At 42.6% G+C, this 18,514-nt stretch overlaps 1 protein-coding gene across 3 annotated transcripts in view; it reads right to left on the bottom strand.

The window, feature by feature from the left end:
- Positions 1–3,289: 3,289 nt before the first annotated feature.
- STARD13 (StAR related lipid transfer domain containing 13) overlaps positions 3,290–18,514 on the bottom strand; it is a 249,435-nt gene continuing 234,210 nt past the window's right edge. For all 3 annotated transcript variants that reach the window (XM_030475577.1, XM_030475578.1, XM_030475579.1), the window contains 7 exons: positions 17,750–17,948; positions 14,327–14,534; positions 13,585–13,699; positions 12,593–12,814; positions 10,442–10,659; positions 6,540–6,716; positions 3,290–6,167 (listed from right to left, as the gene is read on the bottom strand). In XM_030475577.1, coding sequence (XP_030331437.1) covers positions 6,050–6,167; positions 6,540–6,716; positions 10,442–10,659; positions 12,593–12,814; positions 13,585–13,699; positions 14,327–14,534; positions 17,750–17,948 — 1,257 coding nt within the window. In that variant the 3' untranslated portion in view covers positions 3,290–6,049. The remainder of the gene's footprint in view (positions 6,168–6,539; positions 6,717–10,441; positions 10,660–12,592; positions 12,815–13,584; positions 13,700–14,326; positions 14,535–17,749; positions 17,949–18,514) is intronic.

Below are 18,514 nucleotides of genomic sequence, written 5' to 3'. Positions count from 1 at the left end.
GCATTGCTTGTACTGCTTAGCCAGCAGTGTGGCACACAGATGGGTGTTTGGTTTTGATAAACTCCCTGCTTTACCCCCATGGCAAGTCTCTAAACTGAAGGAGTCTGGCGGGAAAGAAAGGACTGAGCGTGTGGACAAGCCAGAGCAGCTGTGGTGCTTCTGTCCCTCCTGCAATGAAGACCAAGCCAGGCTGCAGTCAGTGAGGTGCAGTGGGGTGGCCGAGTAGGCTGGCAGACCCTGGGCTGCTGCCCCACACAGGTCTGTGGTTAGGCTGCACGCAGGCACCCTGCTAGCATCTGTCCTGCATGTGTGGCGGGGCACTGCTGCCCAGCAGATGCTGCTGAGGGGTTACTGTTGTCTGCTCCACCACCTGTGGTTCCCACATTTATTTAATTAAAGAAGGAAAAAAAAGGAAGTAATTCGATATGCATCCTCCCAAGGAAAAGGAGTCCTTCCAGCAAGGAGCGGGCCAGGCGAGGTCTGCAGAGGGACAGATGGCCCTGCGGCTAATTTGCTCCCATAAATCTCAGGCTATTGCAAAGCCTCACTTGTAGTGAGTGCTGGCTGTGTGTTTCAGCCATGTGTCTGTCTGCTACGAGCAGGTGAAAGAGAAAGAGCAGAGTCTGCAGTTTTAGGGTGAGTTTCCCTAGTGCCTTTTGCAGAATCGAGTATTTTGATTAAGAAATAAGACATAATTCTCTAGCTGGCTGCCAGCAGAGCTCCATGCAGCTGCTCTGGCCAAGCAGGGCAGTCTCCTGCTGGAGCAGAAGCTCTTGCCACAAAATAAGGTGTTTTCTTGTTAAAGCGTAGTCACAGTGGGACCCGATCTTGTCTCCTTGCAAACTGCTGCCAATGAACTCCACACTGAGTTCAGGTCTCTGCTCAAGGCAAAGAGCAGTTCACTGCATTTAAGCTGCCTTTAACCCCCCTGTCTTGCTGGACACACACACCCTGAGAGAGGATCAAAAGCCCCACCTTAGTGGTACTGAGGAGCACCTGTGCGGTGGTATAGGCACCTGGTTGTTTTCCTGCTCTTAGCTTCCTACCTCCCTGGAGGAGAGGAGCAGAAATGACCTCTCCTCACCCTGGCGCTTTGTCCCTAGTGCGAGGCATGGGACATCTGCAGACTCGAGCCCTGGGAGGCTGACAATGCCCAACTGTTTCAGCTGGGGCTTGGACCATTGACCACTTGGCCATGATCCACCTGCGCTGAAGGCTGCACCCTGTGGCCTCCTGTGCAGCCTGGGCTGGGTGAGCAGTGCAGACAGGCATGCAGGGACCAAGTGGGGAAGAGGGCATGTTTAGCTAAGGAGCTGGGCTCAGGCAGTAGAAGAGAGTAGTGGAAAACTGCTACCTGTGGGAGGTCAATAGTAAGGTAGCAGAATAGAGATCCTGGTTTCAGAGTCAAAGGGGTTGAAGAAGGTAAGTGTGCAGGTTACTTTTTCTGTAAGAGATGATAACCTTCATCAGAGGCATAGAGGCTCTGGTGTCTGAGTCCTGTTGTGGATCAGGGAGGTTATCTGGGAGTGTCTGAGACCTCCCCAGTATTAGACTCTAAGACAGGCAAATAGTTCTCTGCAGTGTTGAAATGTTTTTCCAGTTGTTTACTTATTAACTCAGACCTGCTTCTCTGCTCTGTTAGCCCTTGAGTTCCACCTACCCTTGTGTTTGCTTGAATTTCTTGCACACTGAAGTAGGAGAGTCTACAGTCACACAGTGCTAGGTGGGATCTGCTCTGCATCCATTGCTGCTTTGGGGGAAAACATTAGCTTTCTACATAGTATAACTGAGAGAACCATGGTATTGAGGGTCACAATTTAAACTGCACATTTTAAGTCCAAACACCCACTTTGCTATTAATCTGAGGTTTGATGCCCTGTATTCCATGTCCTGTCACACCATGATGTGTAACTGCAGTTGTAACAACACGGTGTGCCTTGTGTAGCACCCAGCCAAATGAAGCCCGTGTGCAGCTGTGGCTGAAATGCATCTGGCAAGGCAAGCATGACATGGCTGTGCTAAATGCCCAAGAGATCATGAGCGGGTCATGCCTTTTAAGAGCTGCTTTCTGTCTGGCAACTGTCTGGTTCACTCCCCAGCTCTTCCATGCCACTATTAAGCTGGAGCAGCAGTATCAGTTTTCATACTTTCCTATTTGATTTGCAGGCTCCAGCAGTCCTTTAGATATTTCTTCTGATGTTTTCATGTCATAGTCATTTCTGTATGTTCTGTTCAGCGTGTGCTCTCATCTAACAACTACCTGCCATTTCAAAGAGCAACATCTCTTAGGCATGCCAAGATTCTTCAAGGCTGACACTGATTCTCTAGAGCAAGTGCATCAAACAGAGGAGTGCCTTGCTGGTGACTCCTGCAAGTTGTTGTAAAGAGGATGGATGTCCAAGAATTCAATATTATAAAGATCGCACATAGGAGGAGCTGAAATAACCAGTGCTGTTAGGATTAAGACAGTCTGCTTGCCCTGACATCACTGCAGGTGGGTGGGAAGGAGAGATGGGAATGAGAGAGCATCACGTACTGTACTTTTTGCAAGAAAGGATGGACTTACACAGCTGACCATCTCTGCTGTGGCAGAGAATTGGAGACAAGTACTTCCTTTTGGTCCAAAGTTTAATACTGAGCTTTCCCTGAACGGTGGGCCACAAAGGCTTATCCCCTCGTAGATGGTCTCTCATAGCTGACTCCCTGCTCAGCATCCTGTTTTCTGAGACCACTTCTTTTGATAAATCAAGACAGAGTTGGAGAGATATAGGTCCATCCAAAGGGACATTTATTCCATCTGTAGAGTACAGTAAGACAAACCAGAGTAATCACTATCCTGCTGTTGCATCTTTTTCTCTTTTGCAGTGGCTTGATGGATTTGACATGGTGGAAGTTTGATGATGTGAACCCAACATTCAGCAACCCAGCTCCAGAGTCACTCTAATGAATCTAGACTTAGTTTATTGACAAGAACATAGCTGCAGAAACATGGTGGAATTCAGTGGGAGTCAGGGATCTATATGCTATTGAGGACGTGAGTTTACCTTCCTCAAGCCAGCCAGCCTAGCTTAATAGCTTCTTTGGAAAGCATGTATTTGTCATGAAGTTCATGTATACTTAGGATAGGTATAGTGGACAACAATACCATTTTGAGCCTAAAATCATTATTAAAGTCCTGTATCAGCAGAGTTTAGTGTACAGGAGGTTGCAATAAAGAAAGCAAGAGCTTAAATGTACCATTTTGTTTTCTGCCCATGGATGAAATGAGCGCACAGAGGAAACACGATTCTTTAGTGTATGCAAATTTATTCAACTCTTCCATTATTTATTTACACCTAATGACTGATAGCAACAGATGAGGTAAAAATATGAGGTATCGATATGAGTATAACATTTTAAAATGTAATTATCATAATTCTCAAATGGCAATGTAACAATACAAAATACTGTGGTAGCTGAATGGTAGACATGGCATAATGTGCATTTTAAAGAAATCTTATGTCATTGATACATGGCTTAGAGATGCCAGAAGCACATGACAGAGCTTCTGCAAGGGTAGGAGGACAACCCCACCTTGCTAACGGTGGCAGGTGGCACAGGGTTCCTTCCAGCTGAGTGTTGACTTATCAGATAGGATAAAACCACTGTCCAGGCTTTCCCTTCATTTCCTTAAGAAATTATTTACTGTCAGAAAGTTGCCATTCCCAGGGCCAGAAATTCTGCGCCCATTAATACTGAGGCACTATTGTATTCATTTATGCAAACTAATTGCTCGTTTTTCAGAAAACAGCCGGCACGAAACCTGCTGCCCTGGCTACAGGCATTTGGGGAGGAGGTGCAGCTTTCTGGGATGGCAGTCCCACTGGAACCAGAGGATGGCTGTGCCCCACCAGCTGCCAAGCCACCACTTGCTCCTGGGAAGGTTGGACCTGGGCAGTGGTGCCCTGCAGCTGGCTGGTGACTGCCAGACACCAACACGGGGTATGAGCACACCCCTGTCTTTAAGACTTAAAACCACACAATAATTGCACATTGCAACTGTTGCTGGCCATAAACTCAAGGCAGGAACTCATGGGCAGCCAACCTCCCTGATCCTGTGAGTTTCACAATAAAATGTGGGTGAGGCAACTCATGGGGGAAGATGACAGTGACTTTTTGGGGTCCTGCTGCTCCATGGAGAACTTGCCCCTGTCCATGCCAAGCTCCCATCAGCTTGCTTCCTCAGATTGCAGGGCTGTCCCCCACCAGCACAGCCCTTACGTGCGCACAATGGCACGCGGGACAGTGCTCTAGGAGCTATCAAGGACCACACCAGGCCCACCACACAGTCTGCATTCCTGGGGCAGATTCAAAGCACTGGCTTTGAAGAGACTGCCTCATTTACTGAATCTGTAGCTTCATGTAGGAAATGTATCCTGCTTAATTGACCTCATATTAAATCTTAGTGGATTTTGTTGGAAGGACTGAGCTAAAACACTGGCTATAAATGACTCAGCTGGTTTATGCAGCAATAAATAAAGTAAAAGTGAACAACTGTGATAAATGAACAACAGTATTAACAGGCTTGTACATTCTTATTGAGTCATACATGTAATATAGTTTTTGGTCTTAGGTTAGTTAAAAACAAAATGGAACCCTGCTCCAAAGATACTGTCAACAAATTATTATTATTACTTTTAAAGCATTGTTCCATTAGCAAAATAATAGGTCCCTGAAAATGAAATGATAAATAGGCTTAAATGGCTCCTACTCCTCATAGTCAGGGGCTAATCCTGCTCCCACCAATGCCTACAGAAGCAGGATCATGCAGATCAGTGCATTATAATATGAAAATGCTTGCTGTTACTATAAAAGCAATCTTTCCAAATATAGTCTGCATTTAGTCTTTTAAATCTCCAAGATGTGTTTAAAAGCTTAAAAAAAGTTTAGTTATTTGTATAGTAAGAATATTAAAAGGAATGGTGTTCATCTGCCTGTCTTTGTGTCCACTGGATACAGAAAATCTGCTTGGAGTTCCTTACAATTAGCCATCTCTATGGGAGAAGGAAAGGACAACACAGAAACACTTACTCAGAACTTAGACAAAAGGCTAAAAGGAAAGAAAGAAAAGAAAGAAAAAGATTTACAGCTTAACAACTTACCAGTCTGATTTTAGACACCTCAGTACACACAGCGTTATCTTGTACTCTCCAAGCATGAGCAGTTAACTTTGAATGCTGCACATAGTGAGGTTCTCTAGCGGCAGATATATCATTATTATAATTAAGGCAACAGGTAAGTTTTCAACACCTTGTACTAACAGTCACAATTCTGCAGCTAAATATAAATGGCCTTCAAAATGTCTCTCAGTTACATTTCCACATAATTTATTTGGTGAAACTGATCCACTCCTCATTTTTTAACGTACAGTAACCTCCTACTTCCTCAGTTCTTTTAATTCTTCCTACATCTATTTCTAGGTACCTTCTCACAGCATACACAAACACGGAACATATTTGAGAACAGGCGTTTCTGTTATCACATGGATTATGCCTGGTAGTCCTGTGATAATAGCAAACACAGCTTATGTAGCAGTGACACACTAAGAAACAAGTGACAGATTCACTTAAGGTCCGACTGATGCAAGTGACTTGCACTGAGTTATATACAAAATAATTAATTTATACATATACATATATATAGATATGATATAGATAAATATATACACACTGTACATACTTTATTTACAATTAAAATATGCTTCTTAGAAGCCTTTAAATACCAGAATTATGTGACACACAAGTAATGGCAATAATCTGATTTTAAAGTAATAATGATAAAAGCTCTCTGAAGAAATGTTTACTTCAATAATAGAAATTAATATAGAAGGGATGTGGCAGGGGGAGGTGAAGTCTCCAGAATAAAAGAACTTTCCTATAAAATTCCTCTTTTGGCTTTGTACAGACCCAGGTCTGGTCAGATTTCTACAGCTTAAATAAGATCTTTGCTTTCAGTATTGCTGTTCCTGCCAGACCCCAATTTACGCTCACACGCTCGCAAGAACACTTCTTCAGATTTTTGTTTCTGGTCCTTCGGCAGTCAAAGGCTGAAATGAGTTTCTGATCCTGGCAACTTCTGCTGCGCACAGATGTCCAAAGCCTTTGTTGTACCACTCTGGGGAATGTCCTCTGAAGAAATGGAAAGAGAATTATTGAGAAACTCAAATACTCAAGAAATATGCCCCACAGGAACAGGCTTGCCATGCTTCCTACTCCCCGCTGTCTGTGGTGATGGTGGGAACTTCGCATACTTGTCACTCAGTGTACTCTGAAGTGCTCCCTTGCAATAATCAAATAAGCAGATTTTATTGCTGTGTCACGTTGTAACAGCGGTAGATGCTGAGCAGAGAAATGAGCTTGCTCATTTCAAAGACTGCAGGAAGACTCCAAAGCAGCAAAGCTACATAGACCATGCCCTCTGTTCCCCATGCCTCCCCTCCCTGAGCTGGAGGTTTTTGCCCTGCTGAATGGACATGTGCTTTTTGCAGGTGGGATACTTACTTTAGGTCAATTCTGCAGATGTGTGTCAGCCTGGCTTTTCCTGAGCCACATGGCTCTATCAAGTACTGAGAGTCCATCACGATGGCTCGCACAGCTCCCATAAGAGGAGCCTCTTCGTGCTCCACAGAGATGGCAACCAGCATGCACATCCCCTTTGGCAAATCTGTCCTCCATGTCCTGCAGCAACACATTCAAGATGGAATCACTTTAGTAATGAAACTTGTGGGCACAAAAGTAAGAACCAGAATTAAAGTTACAGTTTACTTCCTGCCTATCCTTGTGCCTGTAATGCCACTGGACTGTCCTAGGAGTCCCCCGGCAGAGTTTCATGTTCCCCAGTTGGGAGTTTGACCATGATGTGGAATGGCCATGCATCTATTGCTGCAGACTCCAGGTGGAGAAGTTTTGCTTCTTTGTATGAGCATTTTGCAATCATTATGTCTTAGAGGGCATGATACAGCTTTTTGCAGACAGACAGAAGTTTGGGAAAGTAGATAAAGTAGAGCATAAGGCATCCAGCAAAGGCTGAAATGTTGCATTGCACATATGCAGACTTAGAAACAACAAATACAGTTTAGCATAGCAGAAATCCTCATTACAACTCGCACTGACTTCTGAAACTCCCAGAATGTGTTTCAGGGGCATCTGAATTAAAAACAAAATGTCCTTTGATTTTTTTCCCTCTTCCAAGTTTCTAGCCTTACATGCTGCAGAAGTTTTCCACCAAGTTCAGGAAACCTAGGCTGCAATAGAATCATAGAATCAACTAGGTTGGAAAAGACTTTTAAGATCATCAAGTCCAACCTTTACCCCAGGACTGCCAAGTCCACCACTAAACCATGTCACTAAGGGCCTCATCTACACAGTTTTTGAACACTTCCAGGGATGGTGACTCCACCACTTCCCTGGGAAGCCGATTCCAGTGCCTGACAACCCTTTTGGTCAAGAATTTTTTCCTAATATCCAGTCCAATCCTCCCCTGGTGCATTTTTTTTTTCTTGTTCTGTAAGCATTCTCTACATATTCTGCTGTCTCACATCTTTCTCATCTGCCTTGAATCTCACAGGATAGGTCTATGCTCCTTCCTATGCTGTGGGAAGAAATGAGAAATTCCCACTGTGCTGCATAATGTGCATCATCTTGCCATGGACTCTCTGAGACAGGGATTAATGCTACCCTGGGAAGGATCATGTTTTAGCAGGTAAGCTGCTTTCAAGAACTGTTGAAATTTGGACTTCAGGAGATAATTTTAACATTCTGCATTTTTCATACATGAAATTGGGCTGTTATTCAAGGAAGAAGGTATTTCTTCTAAAACTTCAGAAGCTTTTACATGTGTCTGTGCATTAATAAAAACTATAAGCTATCCTGGCAGATGAAACACATGGAAAGTAGAAAAATCACACCTCAGCTCTACTGTGAAATACTGAACCATCTACTGTGAATGCCTGCACAGTGCTTAGATGTGACCGTATTATTTTGGTAACTAGGCAGCACTTACTTGGGACATTTATGAAGTGGAAAACTGTAACCCAGACACTGCAGAAGATTTATGATTCCTATTCCTGGTTATACAGATTTAAGCCAGTTTCTACTTCTCTATTTTACAGTAGTAAACACGGGCATGGTACCTAACTCACATTGATGCTGTGATACTTAATGTCCATTAAACATTTGAGGAATCTTTAATGAAAAGCAATGCCTCTGCAGGGCAGCTGAGAGCTGTGTCAGATCCCAGGCATATGAAACGTTGCCCCTGTCCTCTTACAATTAGTATTCTTGAGGGAGCCTAATCCCCTTGTTATGACTATCAAATCAAAAGAAAAAAAGAACAACTAAGTTTATCCTTTCGCATCCAGAAGTTTGATTGGGAAGAAGAAAATTGCTGTCTGTTGAAATATATTTATTCATGTCCCCAGAGGTGCACTGTAATTTCACTGTCCACTTCCTACCAATCATAAGGTATCAAACTGACTGGGATATCGCTGCCTAACCTTACTGTAGACTTAATGATATAAATCAAAAGAGATAAACAACAGAATCTGACAGATCTGCCTGACAGCTGTTTTCAGCCCTTAAAAACCCACCAGGATTCCATTTTATGATATGTATTTCAGTCCTTGGGGGTCATTCTGCCTGGGTTAGTGAAAAGAATGAGAACTCAATGGCAAGATTTTTCTTTAAGTGATGTGACTGCACAGCAGGTCTTTAAAGAACACAAACCACCGTGAAACCTAATTGTGTGAACTAAGTGGCAAATAAGAGGACAGAATTATGGTCATCAAAACCTCCCTGCCAGTCCCAGACAATCGTCTCAGTGCTATGTGGAGAGCCAAATGTATCATTGATGTAAGTCAATAATATTATATAAGGAAATTATCTATAAAATAATGAATTTAGTCCAGTATACTGTGGGAAGGCAATGGAAATAGAGCAATGGGAGGACTGATGTTTTAACATTATAAAGAACTTACAGAAAACATTTTTAAAATCTTTCCCTAAGAGTGCCAATAATTCTTCCCTTATACTGACAATATCTGCATGTTGTCATTCTCTAAGAGAACAATGAAGTTCATAAAAGAGATGTACTATCATAATTATATTTTATTGGGGTCATCTTTTTCCTTCAATCGTTGTTACCTCTAATACAATTCTGACTCACTGTACTATTTCCTTTGTCAAAACTGCTTAGTATTTCTCTGGCGTATCACTTTGATTAAAGAAAGCAGAGACAAGGAACAGGAATGCACAAAATCATCCTGAAATATATAACTGTAGAACTGACCATGTAAGTGAAATATGTCAGCAGCTCCACAATAGCTCCAAGCAAGCAAAGGGCCAGGATTTCAAAGGCGGAAGGTGCAAAAGAGGATTTTTTTTGGTCTGTTCTGTACAGGCAGACAGACAATAGCAGAACTGGGACTGAATTTGGAATATTGATACACAACTACACATTTGAGAGATGTGATCCCCTGGAATACAGTCAGAATACACATCTAATATTGCCTTCCTTTGTTCATTTCCACATTAGTATTTTTACAGGTTAACATTTCTTGGTCTACAAAGACTCCAACTGCAAATCTAAAATAACAACTTATATAGACATCGAATAACCACCTTAGCTTAAAACATCACTATCTTCTCTACTAAACATTTGGCTCTTATACATCAGACATTCCCCAGGGAACAGCAAAAGCAGTGTAAAAAACAATTGGGTTCTATTTGCTCTGTTTTGACAACAAACAAAGCTAGGAGAGAACAGCAGCTATTATCAGACATCTGTTCTAAGGAAGAAATGATATTTATGGCCTCAGGAGTATGTGCTGCTCAATTACATCAGAGGAAAGGTCAGCGTGCTCTAGGTGTACAATTTTAATTCAGTTTGAGAAATCAACACTGCTGTCCAGAAGCAGAGTTCTTGAAGCACCATTACACAGATGCAAAGGCTGAGATAAGACTGAATCTTCAAAGAATCATAGAATAGTTATGGTTGGAAAGGACCTTAAGATAATCTAGTTCCAACCCCCCTGCCATGGGCAGGGACACCTCGCACTAAACTATGTTGCCCAAGGCTCTGTCCAACCTGGCCTTGAACACCAGGGATGGAGCATTCACAGCTTCCTCGGGCAACCCATTCCAGTGCCTCACCACCCTCACAGTAAAGAATTTCTTCCTTATATCTAATCTAAACTTCCCCTGCTTAAGTTTGAACCCATTACCCCTTGTCCTACCACTACAGTCCCTAAGGAAGAGTCCCTCCCCAGCATCCTTATAGGCCCCCTTCAGATACTGGAAGGCTGCTATGAGGTCTCCACACAGCCTTCTCTTCTCCAGGCTGAACAGAATCTTCCTTGTATGCACTGTAGGAAGCAAAGGTACTGGAGAACTGCCCTTTAGCTCACCTTAGAACGACAAAGTCTCGGACGGGATGAGGAGCCATGCTATTCAAAACATACTGGTAAACTTCTGTCTGCTTGTCCAGGCTTTCAACCACCTTCCACTGCAAGAAGTCCTCATCCCAGAGGTGACGTTCTCTCAGCACTCGGTTCAGGACAACTGATGGAGGGGCTTCAACTTCCACCGAGGCTTTCCAAAGCCTTAGTGGGTTCCCATCCCCAACCTGGAGTAAAGCAAGAAAGAACATAAACCCCTATGAATTATATGCCTATGTTCAACAGAGGATAACTGAGGACAAAGTCTTGATATGGGTGTCTGACTTAAGCTTAAAAGCATGCCTATTTCCCTGCTAATCATTACTATTATTGCTATTGCTGCTGCTTTACTGTATGGGAAAACATCTGCATACTAGTCCTGGATGGAAAACTGAAGTCAGATTTCTGCTTTCACAACAGCGTATATCTGGACCAGTTCCCACAGTACCAGTGAAGCTGCTGTATTATTTCTTGTCTGACAGATGCTTTTTCAACCCCAAGCATCCCAAGTTAATAAAGAAAAGGTATGCAGAAGTAAAAAGAGATGAAAGGAGAGACAGAAACCTTGGGCTGAAGTAAAGCTACCACCTTTGGCAGTCTGACACACTAGCTGGGACTGAGGGTCCATTAACCCTCCTGGTTAATGGATGGAAGAGCAGAACATATACTGATTCAGTTTTGTGTCAGGTACACAGATGTTTGCTCCTCAAAATAGCTGCAAAGGAGATATTGGGAAAATGCCTTTCAAAGATGTAACACACAAACTGCTTGCTAATTCTTCCTAGCTCATGGTTCCTGTTACTTGTTATACCTCCGTAGCATGCAATAAGGGGAGCAGAAAGTGCTGGGCTATGCACAAGGTGAGTATCCTAAATTCCACACACAGAGCTTTTCTGCATGGTTTTAGGGTCAGATTTCAGGCAGCAAACAAGTTAACTGTAAGCGCTAGATCTTGCAAGCCCTGATTTTCCAACCCCTCCCTACCCTAGCACCCTCACATATCAATGCTAGTGCACCAGAAACCTCCAGTGCTTCCCACAGACCCAGGATTGTGTCCCTAGAAACCCACCTTCCACCCCTTCCACCTTAAATTATTTTGTTGTTATAATTCCTTCTCCCCAAAGCTCTCAGTTCCCAGTCCCCCTGCCCCAGTGCCTCAGGGACTCTCAATCCTTTCTGTATTCTCACATCCCAGACCTGCGCATGCACCTATTCACTCCCTCCCCTCTCACACATCCTACTCCCACGTGAGCCCTGCTACTCCCTCCTCAAACTCCCACAGTCCCTCACTGGAGACATCACTCACAGAAGCTGGTTACAAACCAGAGTAACTGCGATTTCTTTGCCCTAACAGAGGGGTTGCATTACCCAAACAGGGGTAATGCTGCCTCCTGCCCCCTCACCATCCAGATCCCACACTCTTTCCAGTGCCCTTCCCCTAAGTAACTAGAGTCACCCACCCAATCTATCCCCTCCTCTCACTAGCTGCTGCTGTTTCGCAGACCTCTGTTTTGCCATTGCATTTCTACTAGCCCTGAACTCCACTGTCTGCAGGGACCCTGCAGCATCCTCCTCCTGATTGCAGTGGTTTGCACTTTCCATGCAGAAGTGATGGAGCCAGGAACAACTTCAGAAATTTTGATAAAAGTTGCAGATATCAAAAATCCACTGGAAACAAGGACAAGAGGACCAGGGATAAAACTGGTCATGTGGGTGGCCTGGCTAAGTAAAGCAGTGGGCAGCCTGAAAAGGTTTTATAATACCTATGTTCTGGCTGTGTTCTCCAAACTCCTGGCAAACAACAGGAGATGGTCAAAGAGCTTACCCAGGTAATGTTATTTGTTGTTTAAAGTCTCAGCTTGCTCTCTGGTTGTGTTGTTTGCTGTATCACTTTAACCACTTTGGAGACCTTAGCTTGCTTTGTGTGCCTTTTCCTGGAATCTCATACTTGAATCACTTATATTACATTTTAAATTGCTTTTAGTAGTCTTTTTAAAAAAATCTTGTGCCTCACCAGACAGAAGGGTATGTATTTAGCCATGCGACAAGTCAGGGTGTCCTGTAGCTAGAATGTATTTTCTTCGGTTTCTTTACTGCTTCTCCCACATCTCCCCAAATTACCTTTTTGTAGGCAAGTTCTGTGTTCTCTGTACTGGAACATGTGACCCATCCTTTGAATTTCTCTTTTGCTTCTTTCTGGAGATTCTGCATGAGACTTTCCAGGTATGTCTGATAGTTCCCTCCTTCCTCATCCACTTGTTTCCCAAGCTCGTCCAGGGTGGGAGAATGCACTTCTGCATCTACATAGGAGTTTCGGGACTGGGTAACCATCTCATGTGGGACCTGTGCCACACAAGGGAGGGAAAACACACAGGGAAGTTCTTATGCTGAGAACTTTTCCTTAAGTCAGTGTGTTTATAGGATAATGGACCATTCAGCGTCCAATTGCAATAAGCTATGATCTGTAAAATGGATACCTATTTCTGTCTGGTTCTTATGCAAGATGAGAAATCAAAGTAGTATAATGAAACAGTCCATGGCTCAGAATAGCACTACTCATGCAGAACCATATTAGACTGTTCAGCTGTATGTCAATACACCCATGTTACTCCTCTAGACCCCATAAATGTTGTCTTGTGCTTCTGGGAAAGCACAAGATAGGAGATAGGAGCATTATCTCTCCTCCACCTGCAGTGAAAGTAGCTGCAGGAATGACTGCATCTCCCTATGTGATTTTATTGCATGACACACAAGAATAAAGTGCATCAGCTCTTTTTTTTTTTTTGAGACAAATAAGTTTCAAGTAAGATGTTAAAAGCATAGTAATAAAATTAAATATTAAATCAGCAGATTTTGATTTTAATTAGACTAAAATTTCCTAATTCAGTCATCTGGGTTGAAAACTGCCACCCTGCATTTTTAATAGTTATGTCTTTGAAGGGAACAGTCAGAAATGAGATAAATAAACTTTAGATGGAGCAAGTTTACAAATAAGAGAGGCACCATCAATCTCTGAGCTAGTACAAGACAGAAAATGTAAGCATAAACATACATACTTCAAAGGATGCTGCATTATGTGGCCATGAATAATGCCGTTTGAGTCTCTCACTCACCTCAAAAAGTTTGTTGCATTCCATTATCATGTGAGCAAGTCCCTGAGTAGCTGCCAGGTTTTCACTGAGGTCCTTCTGATCTGGCTTCCCTGTTGCATATTTTTTCTGTATTACTCTGCAATTGAATTCAGTGTCTCAGGTAAAAAGAGCTGAATCTTTTTAATATGAAAGCAAACAGCAGCAGGATGTTCAGAACACCAGAGAGAAAAGCCTATCTTTAGTTTTCATTTATCACAGATTGCTCAGACCTTTGGACTTTTTGAAGGAAAAATGTTTACCTAAAATATTGTTGAGCTAAAAGTAAAAGCAGGAAAGGTTATGCATGTCCTGCATTAGGTGCTGTACATTTTGAAATGGATTTCTAACAGACATGATGTACAGTGGTTTACACTGTTACTGCTTAAAGCGCTTGCTCAGACACTGGTTATACATGTATCTGACCAAGAATCCCAGTGTATTCTGAACCAGACATGGGGAAAAAAAAAGTCAGGAGAGACATCAAGTTGCGATCACTAATATTTAGTGGGGTTTATACCGTGTTTAGTCTACACTCACCATGTTACATGCCATCTTGATGTGGCCTGAAAAAAATTCAGTTTCCCCAAGTGGCAGAATATAGCGAGAAAATGCAGAGTGGAAAGTGGATGCTTTGGAAAATCTTACGCTGCATACCTTGAGAAACACTGAAAGCATCACTTTGTGTTAAGGATATGACTATTAATAGTGTTGAGAAGAAACTTACCTCGGTGAGCTTTCTTTCTTCACTATATTGAGGTGGAAGAGGGAAGGGGCCAGACAAACAGCTATGTTCATAGGAGTCATCTGGTTCTCCTCCACGGAGGTGACGTCGCTCAGGAAGCACAGCAGAGTCTGCAAAACCTCCCGGTTCTCATCGGACATCAGCATGATGGCTGCCTGCACTGCCTGCAGCCGCTGCTCCTTAGGGACGTCTGGGGAAAAGCAAGTGATGTTCAGGGGGTCAATTGTAAGATCAGATAAGGAGCCAGCAACAAGACAGAGTTAGCACAGGCATTCACACTCTGGGAATGACCCTCTGAAGAGGCAGATGACAGGGGACCAAGGGGCAAAGATGAGCTGGTTGCTGGAGGTCCATGGTATTTGCTCCTCCATCAGGCACAGTTCACCTAGCCAGTGGATGACGTTTCTCTGTTCGTTTGAGAGGCTGTTCTCCAAGAAAGAGACTGAACTTCATTTAAAGTTTATGAAGGGAGAGCAGTACTCAATACTTATATCTTTAAATGGTATTTTTCAAGTTCTTTTGTCCCTGGAGAAGACAGTTCAAAAGTCTTCAGAAAAATACTCAAACTTGTGTCCTAAACCATAAAAGAGTTTAATGAAAGAAGTAATGGATATGCTTAAATAGCACCTCAGACAGACTAATTTCTAAAACTACCATAAGTTTTCTCAGTTTGGACTTGGAGCCCTCCTCTGGGTATTACATATGCTCTATATAATCGAACAGAAGAAGGACGAAAGCAGATTTACAGTAGAGGGAACAGCCAGCTTTTAAGCTCTGCCGGCTAGCCTTGTACAAGCACTTTATTTTAAAAGCTTTCAGACATGAATGACATACTGAACACAGCCCAGTGCTTCCAATTTTCTAGAAGTGGCAAGGCCAGGTCTTTCTGAGAAGTCAGAGGAGCCTTTGCTAAATCCATGCAACATGCCTTTTCTCCCCACAATCTCCTGGTACTCCCTCACCCGTAATGTGTACTGGTGGGACTGATGCTTAGAGAAGACTTCAAGTCATAGGTAAACAATAGGCAACTGAGAGTTTTAGGGAAATGGAAAAAGTTTCATAAATGCTATGCCATATAGATTACTACATGAATCATCTTATCCCTAAGCCTCTGTGTTACAGCAAATCAAGCCATTCTGGTTATATGAAAAAGATCTTCAGTGCATCCCAGAAGATCAGAAATCCCTTGCCAATATACCAAAAGAGGAAAAATCCTTCCTAACTTCACATTAATAATTATTTAAACCGGATGAAGGGGAAGAAAAACTCCCAGCTAGAGATTTATTTAATTGCAGACATTATGAAATACAATTGGTATCCCAGCAATTTTCAGCATTTTTCTTTCTGTGAAAGGAGTTTTGTCAGTACTGTCTAAAACAGAAAAATATGTTTGTTGTTGGTTTCATGGAAAAAACCCCACTGCTACTCATTCTTAATCCAAACATTGGTCTCCAGTGTCTACAGAGCTCATCTTTTCCTGTTCCCATGTCAGTTTAAAGAGACCCATCTTCAAGTCTACCTGAAATATTTTAAACTACTGGTACAGTTGAAGAAAATCTTTCCTAGCACTTTTTCCCCCACCCCTAATCAGTGTAAAGAAGAGTTCTTCAGACTTTCTACTGCAGTACCACATAGGATTACAGTCAGCCTGTGCCCCTATTTACATTCTTCTGTTGGCTGGTAGTGATGTTTCACCCTTCCACCATTCAGCCTCATGGCTGTTGTGAATTCTAATGCCAGGCTCCTGACTTGGAGAGTCCTTCCCCAACAACAATGACATTGAGATCTGCCACATCTCTCTTCGTTTGGCGAGGGGGTAGTTTACTTGCAGTCTCTCCTGTGCCAAGGTAGGACATTCCCCATTTTCATCAAACAATAGTTTGAAGGTCATTTGTTTCCAAGGACATGTAGAACATGTCCTTCTAGTGGATAATCTTCTCCTTGGCCTCTTCACTACAGAAACAATTGTGATTGCCATTTTATTATCACTAAGAGTTGCTATTGCTTTTCTGAACAAGCTTATTGATGTATGCATAGGCAGAAAAGAACTGCAACTTGTAATCAGGAAAGAAGAGGGGGAAATGATGTTCCAGGACTAGGTGCCAACTGTTCAGTTCACTTGTGTCCCAAGATGTCATACATGACCAAGTCCACTGAATTTACTTGCAATGCTGCCTCTCACATGCAGGAGCACAGCATTTCTCTACGAGCTGCAAGACACTGTTATGTTAAATACATTAGTGACTATGTGCCACAGACAGATTTTTACAGTAAAGGGAGGCAACGGAAGTAACTTAGATTCTTTAGCACTGGGATTATACAGTGTTTAAAGATGGCTTTCTATTGTTTTGGCAGCTGAAATGTCTGCAAGTGAAAAGACTAGACACACTTCTCTTTAGTGCATCCAATTATTTGGCTTAGGCCGGCTGGGTACACTTTTCTGTATCTGATAGAGCACTGGCTGACTGGCCTTCATAATGGACACTGTCAGGAAGAACTCTAATTCCTCTGGCTTCTCAGTGTTTTCCTCATTGTTTATTTCTCTCTCAAGTCTGGAGAAAAGATACACAGTCATTTCCTGATTTACAGGGATTTTCATCATTCTGATACATTGGAGCCGCAGTTTTTGCTGAAGGCTGCTTATACCGAAATGAAGAAATCCCCTGGCTTTTTTATTTTCTCTATGAGATCCTTACATAAAAGCTGAGTATCTAAATGAAGGCAGCTTGTTTCTTGCATGTATATTTTATTGACTATAATGAAAAGGCAAATAACCAAAAGTCACGGCAAGTAAGGGGACTGCAAAAGCACATGTTCTTATGGTCAAATACCAATTCTCCATGCCCAGAAGACTCACTTATATTGAGATGTCTGTATGTCTGTTGCCCAGAGAGGTGGTAGATGTGCCATCCATGGAGACATTCAAGGCTAGGCTGGATGTGGTTCTGGGCAATCTGATCTAGTTGAAGATGTCCCTGCTCATTGCAGTGGGGTTGGACTAGATGAGCTCTGAAGGTTCCTTCCAACCCAAACTGTTCTATGATTCTATGAAATGGGCCCACAGTTTAAAGAAATCTGTCAAAAACGCAAGTCTTTGCGTTTTTTATGTCCATGGCATCCTGTCCTTGTGGCTTCTTTCTGATTGGAAGGCTGATAGTTTCAAATCTTCTCAACATTTGAATGCTGTCTTTCCATTAAAATTGTTAGTATTTTGACATCGAAACCTTTAGGTAGTTCTAAAAACCTCTTAGAGAAAGATTTTGAGGGCAGAGAGGTTCTTTGATACATCTCAAAGGTGAGTAGAAAGAATCCCACACAGTGTTGACATACCAAAATTATTTACAATATATTCTTATATAGAATATAATATTTTCTAATTTTTATAATTAAAACATTGAAACTTACATTGGTAGATGTGTAGAAAAGTCTCTCCTAGCTTACTTGTGAGGAGAGGTTCTGGCAAGTCTCTGAAAAACTGCTTTACCATGTCTGCCACATCATATGCCGACTGGTCTTCATAGCTGACGTTTTCTGGTGAGCTCTCATTCATCTGGCGTAGGGCCTGGATTCGGGATTTCACTCCAGATTTTCGAAACAGACCCACCTAAAAATGCACCGAGTTGAATTGGGTAGAAAAAAAATGACTTAAAGAATCTCTTTCTGTACATAAAATCCATTGCAGGGGACTTTGGTCATGACCAAAGCTTGGGTTGCTTATTTTACTCCAGGCAAGTGCAAATGCGGTGGTCATGACTTGCCCACAAGTCTCGTAGGCAAACATGCTCTCATGGCAGAAGTGTAAAAGTTAATAAAGCTGCTGCTCTGTATCCTATCCTAGAGAGAGTTCAGAGTGCATGTGGTTTCCCTGCTGCCTAAAGAGTTTAAGCAAGATGCTCAGCTGATATAAATCAGCGTGGCTTGCTTGGCTTGGGTGACTGTCTGTTGATTTACTCCAGCTGAGAATCTGGTTCCTCATGTTTGTTTGGGTATATATTTTGAAGACTAACAAGATAATATTATGCTCAGCTAAGTAATAAATGCTGTGGCAAAAGATTAGTACATCCTGGTAGAGCTTTATAATCAAGACCAGATCTATTTTTCCCCCTTCATGCTCTCTGCTTACAACAGTTCCCCCAGATCCCATTGAAAACCCCAGTTGGAAAGCAGGGG

This window comes from Strigops habroptila, chromosome 2, assembly GCF_004027225.2.
Source record: "Strigops habroptila isolate Jane chromosome 2, bStrHab1.2.pri, whole genome shotgun sequence".
NCBI classification, from domain to species: Eukaryota; Metazoa; Chordata; class Aves; order Psittaciformes; family Psittacidae; genus Strigops; species Strigops habroptila.
Note: the sequence above shows the minus strand (reverse complement) of the source record. Positions and strands in the feature narration are given on the sequence as shown.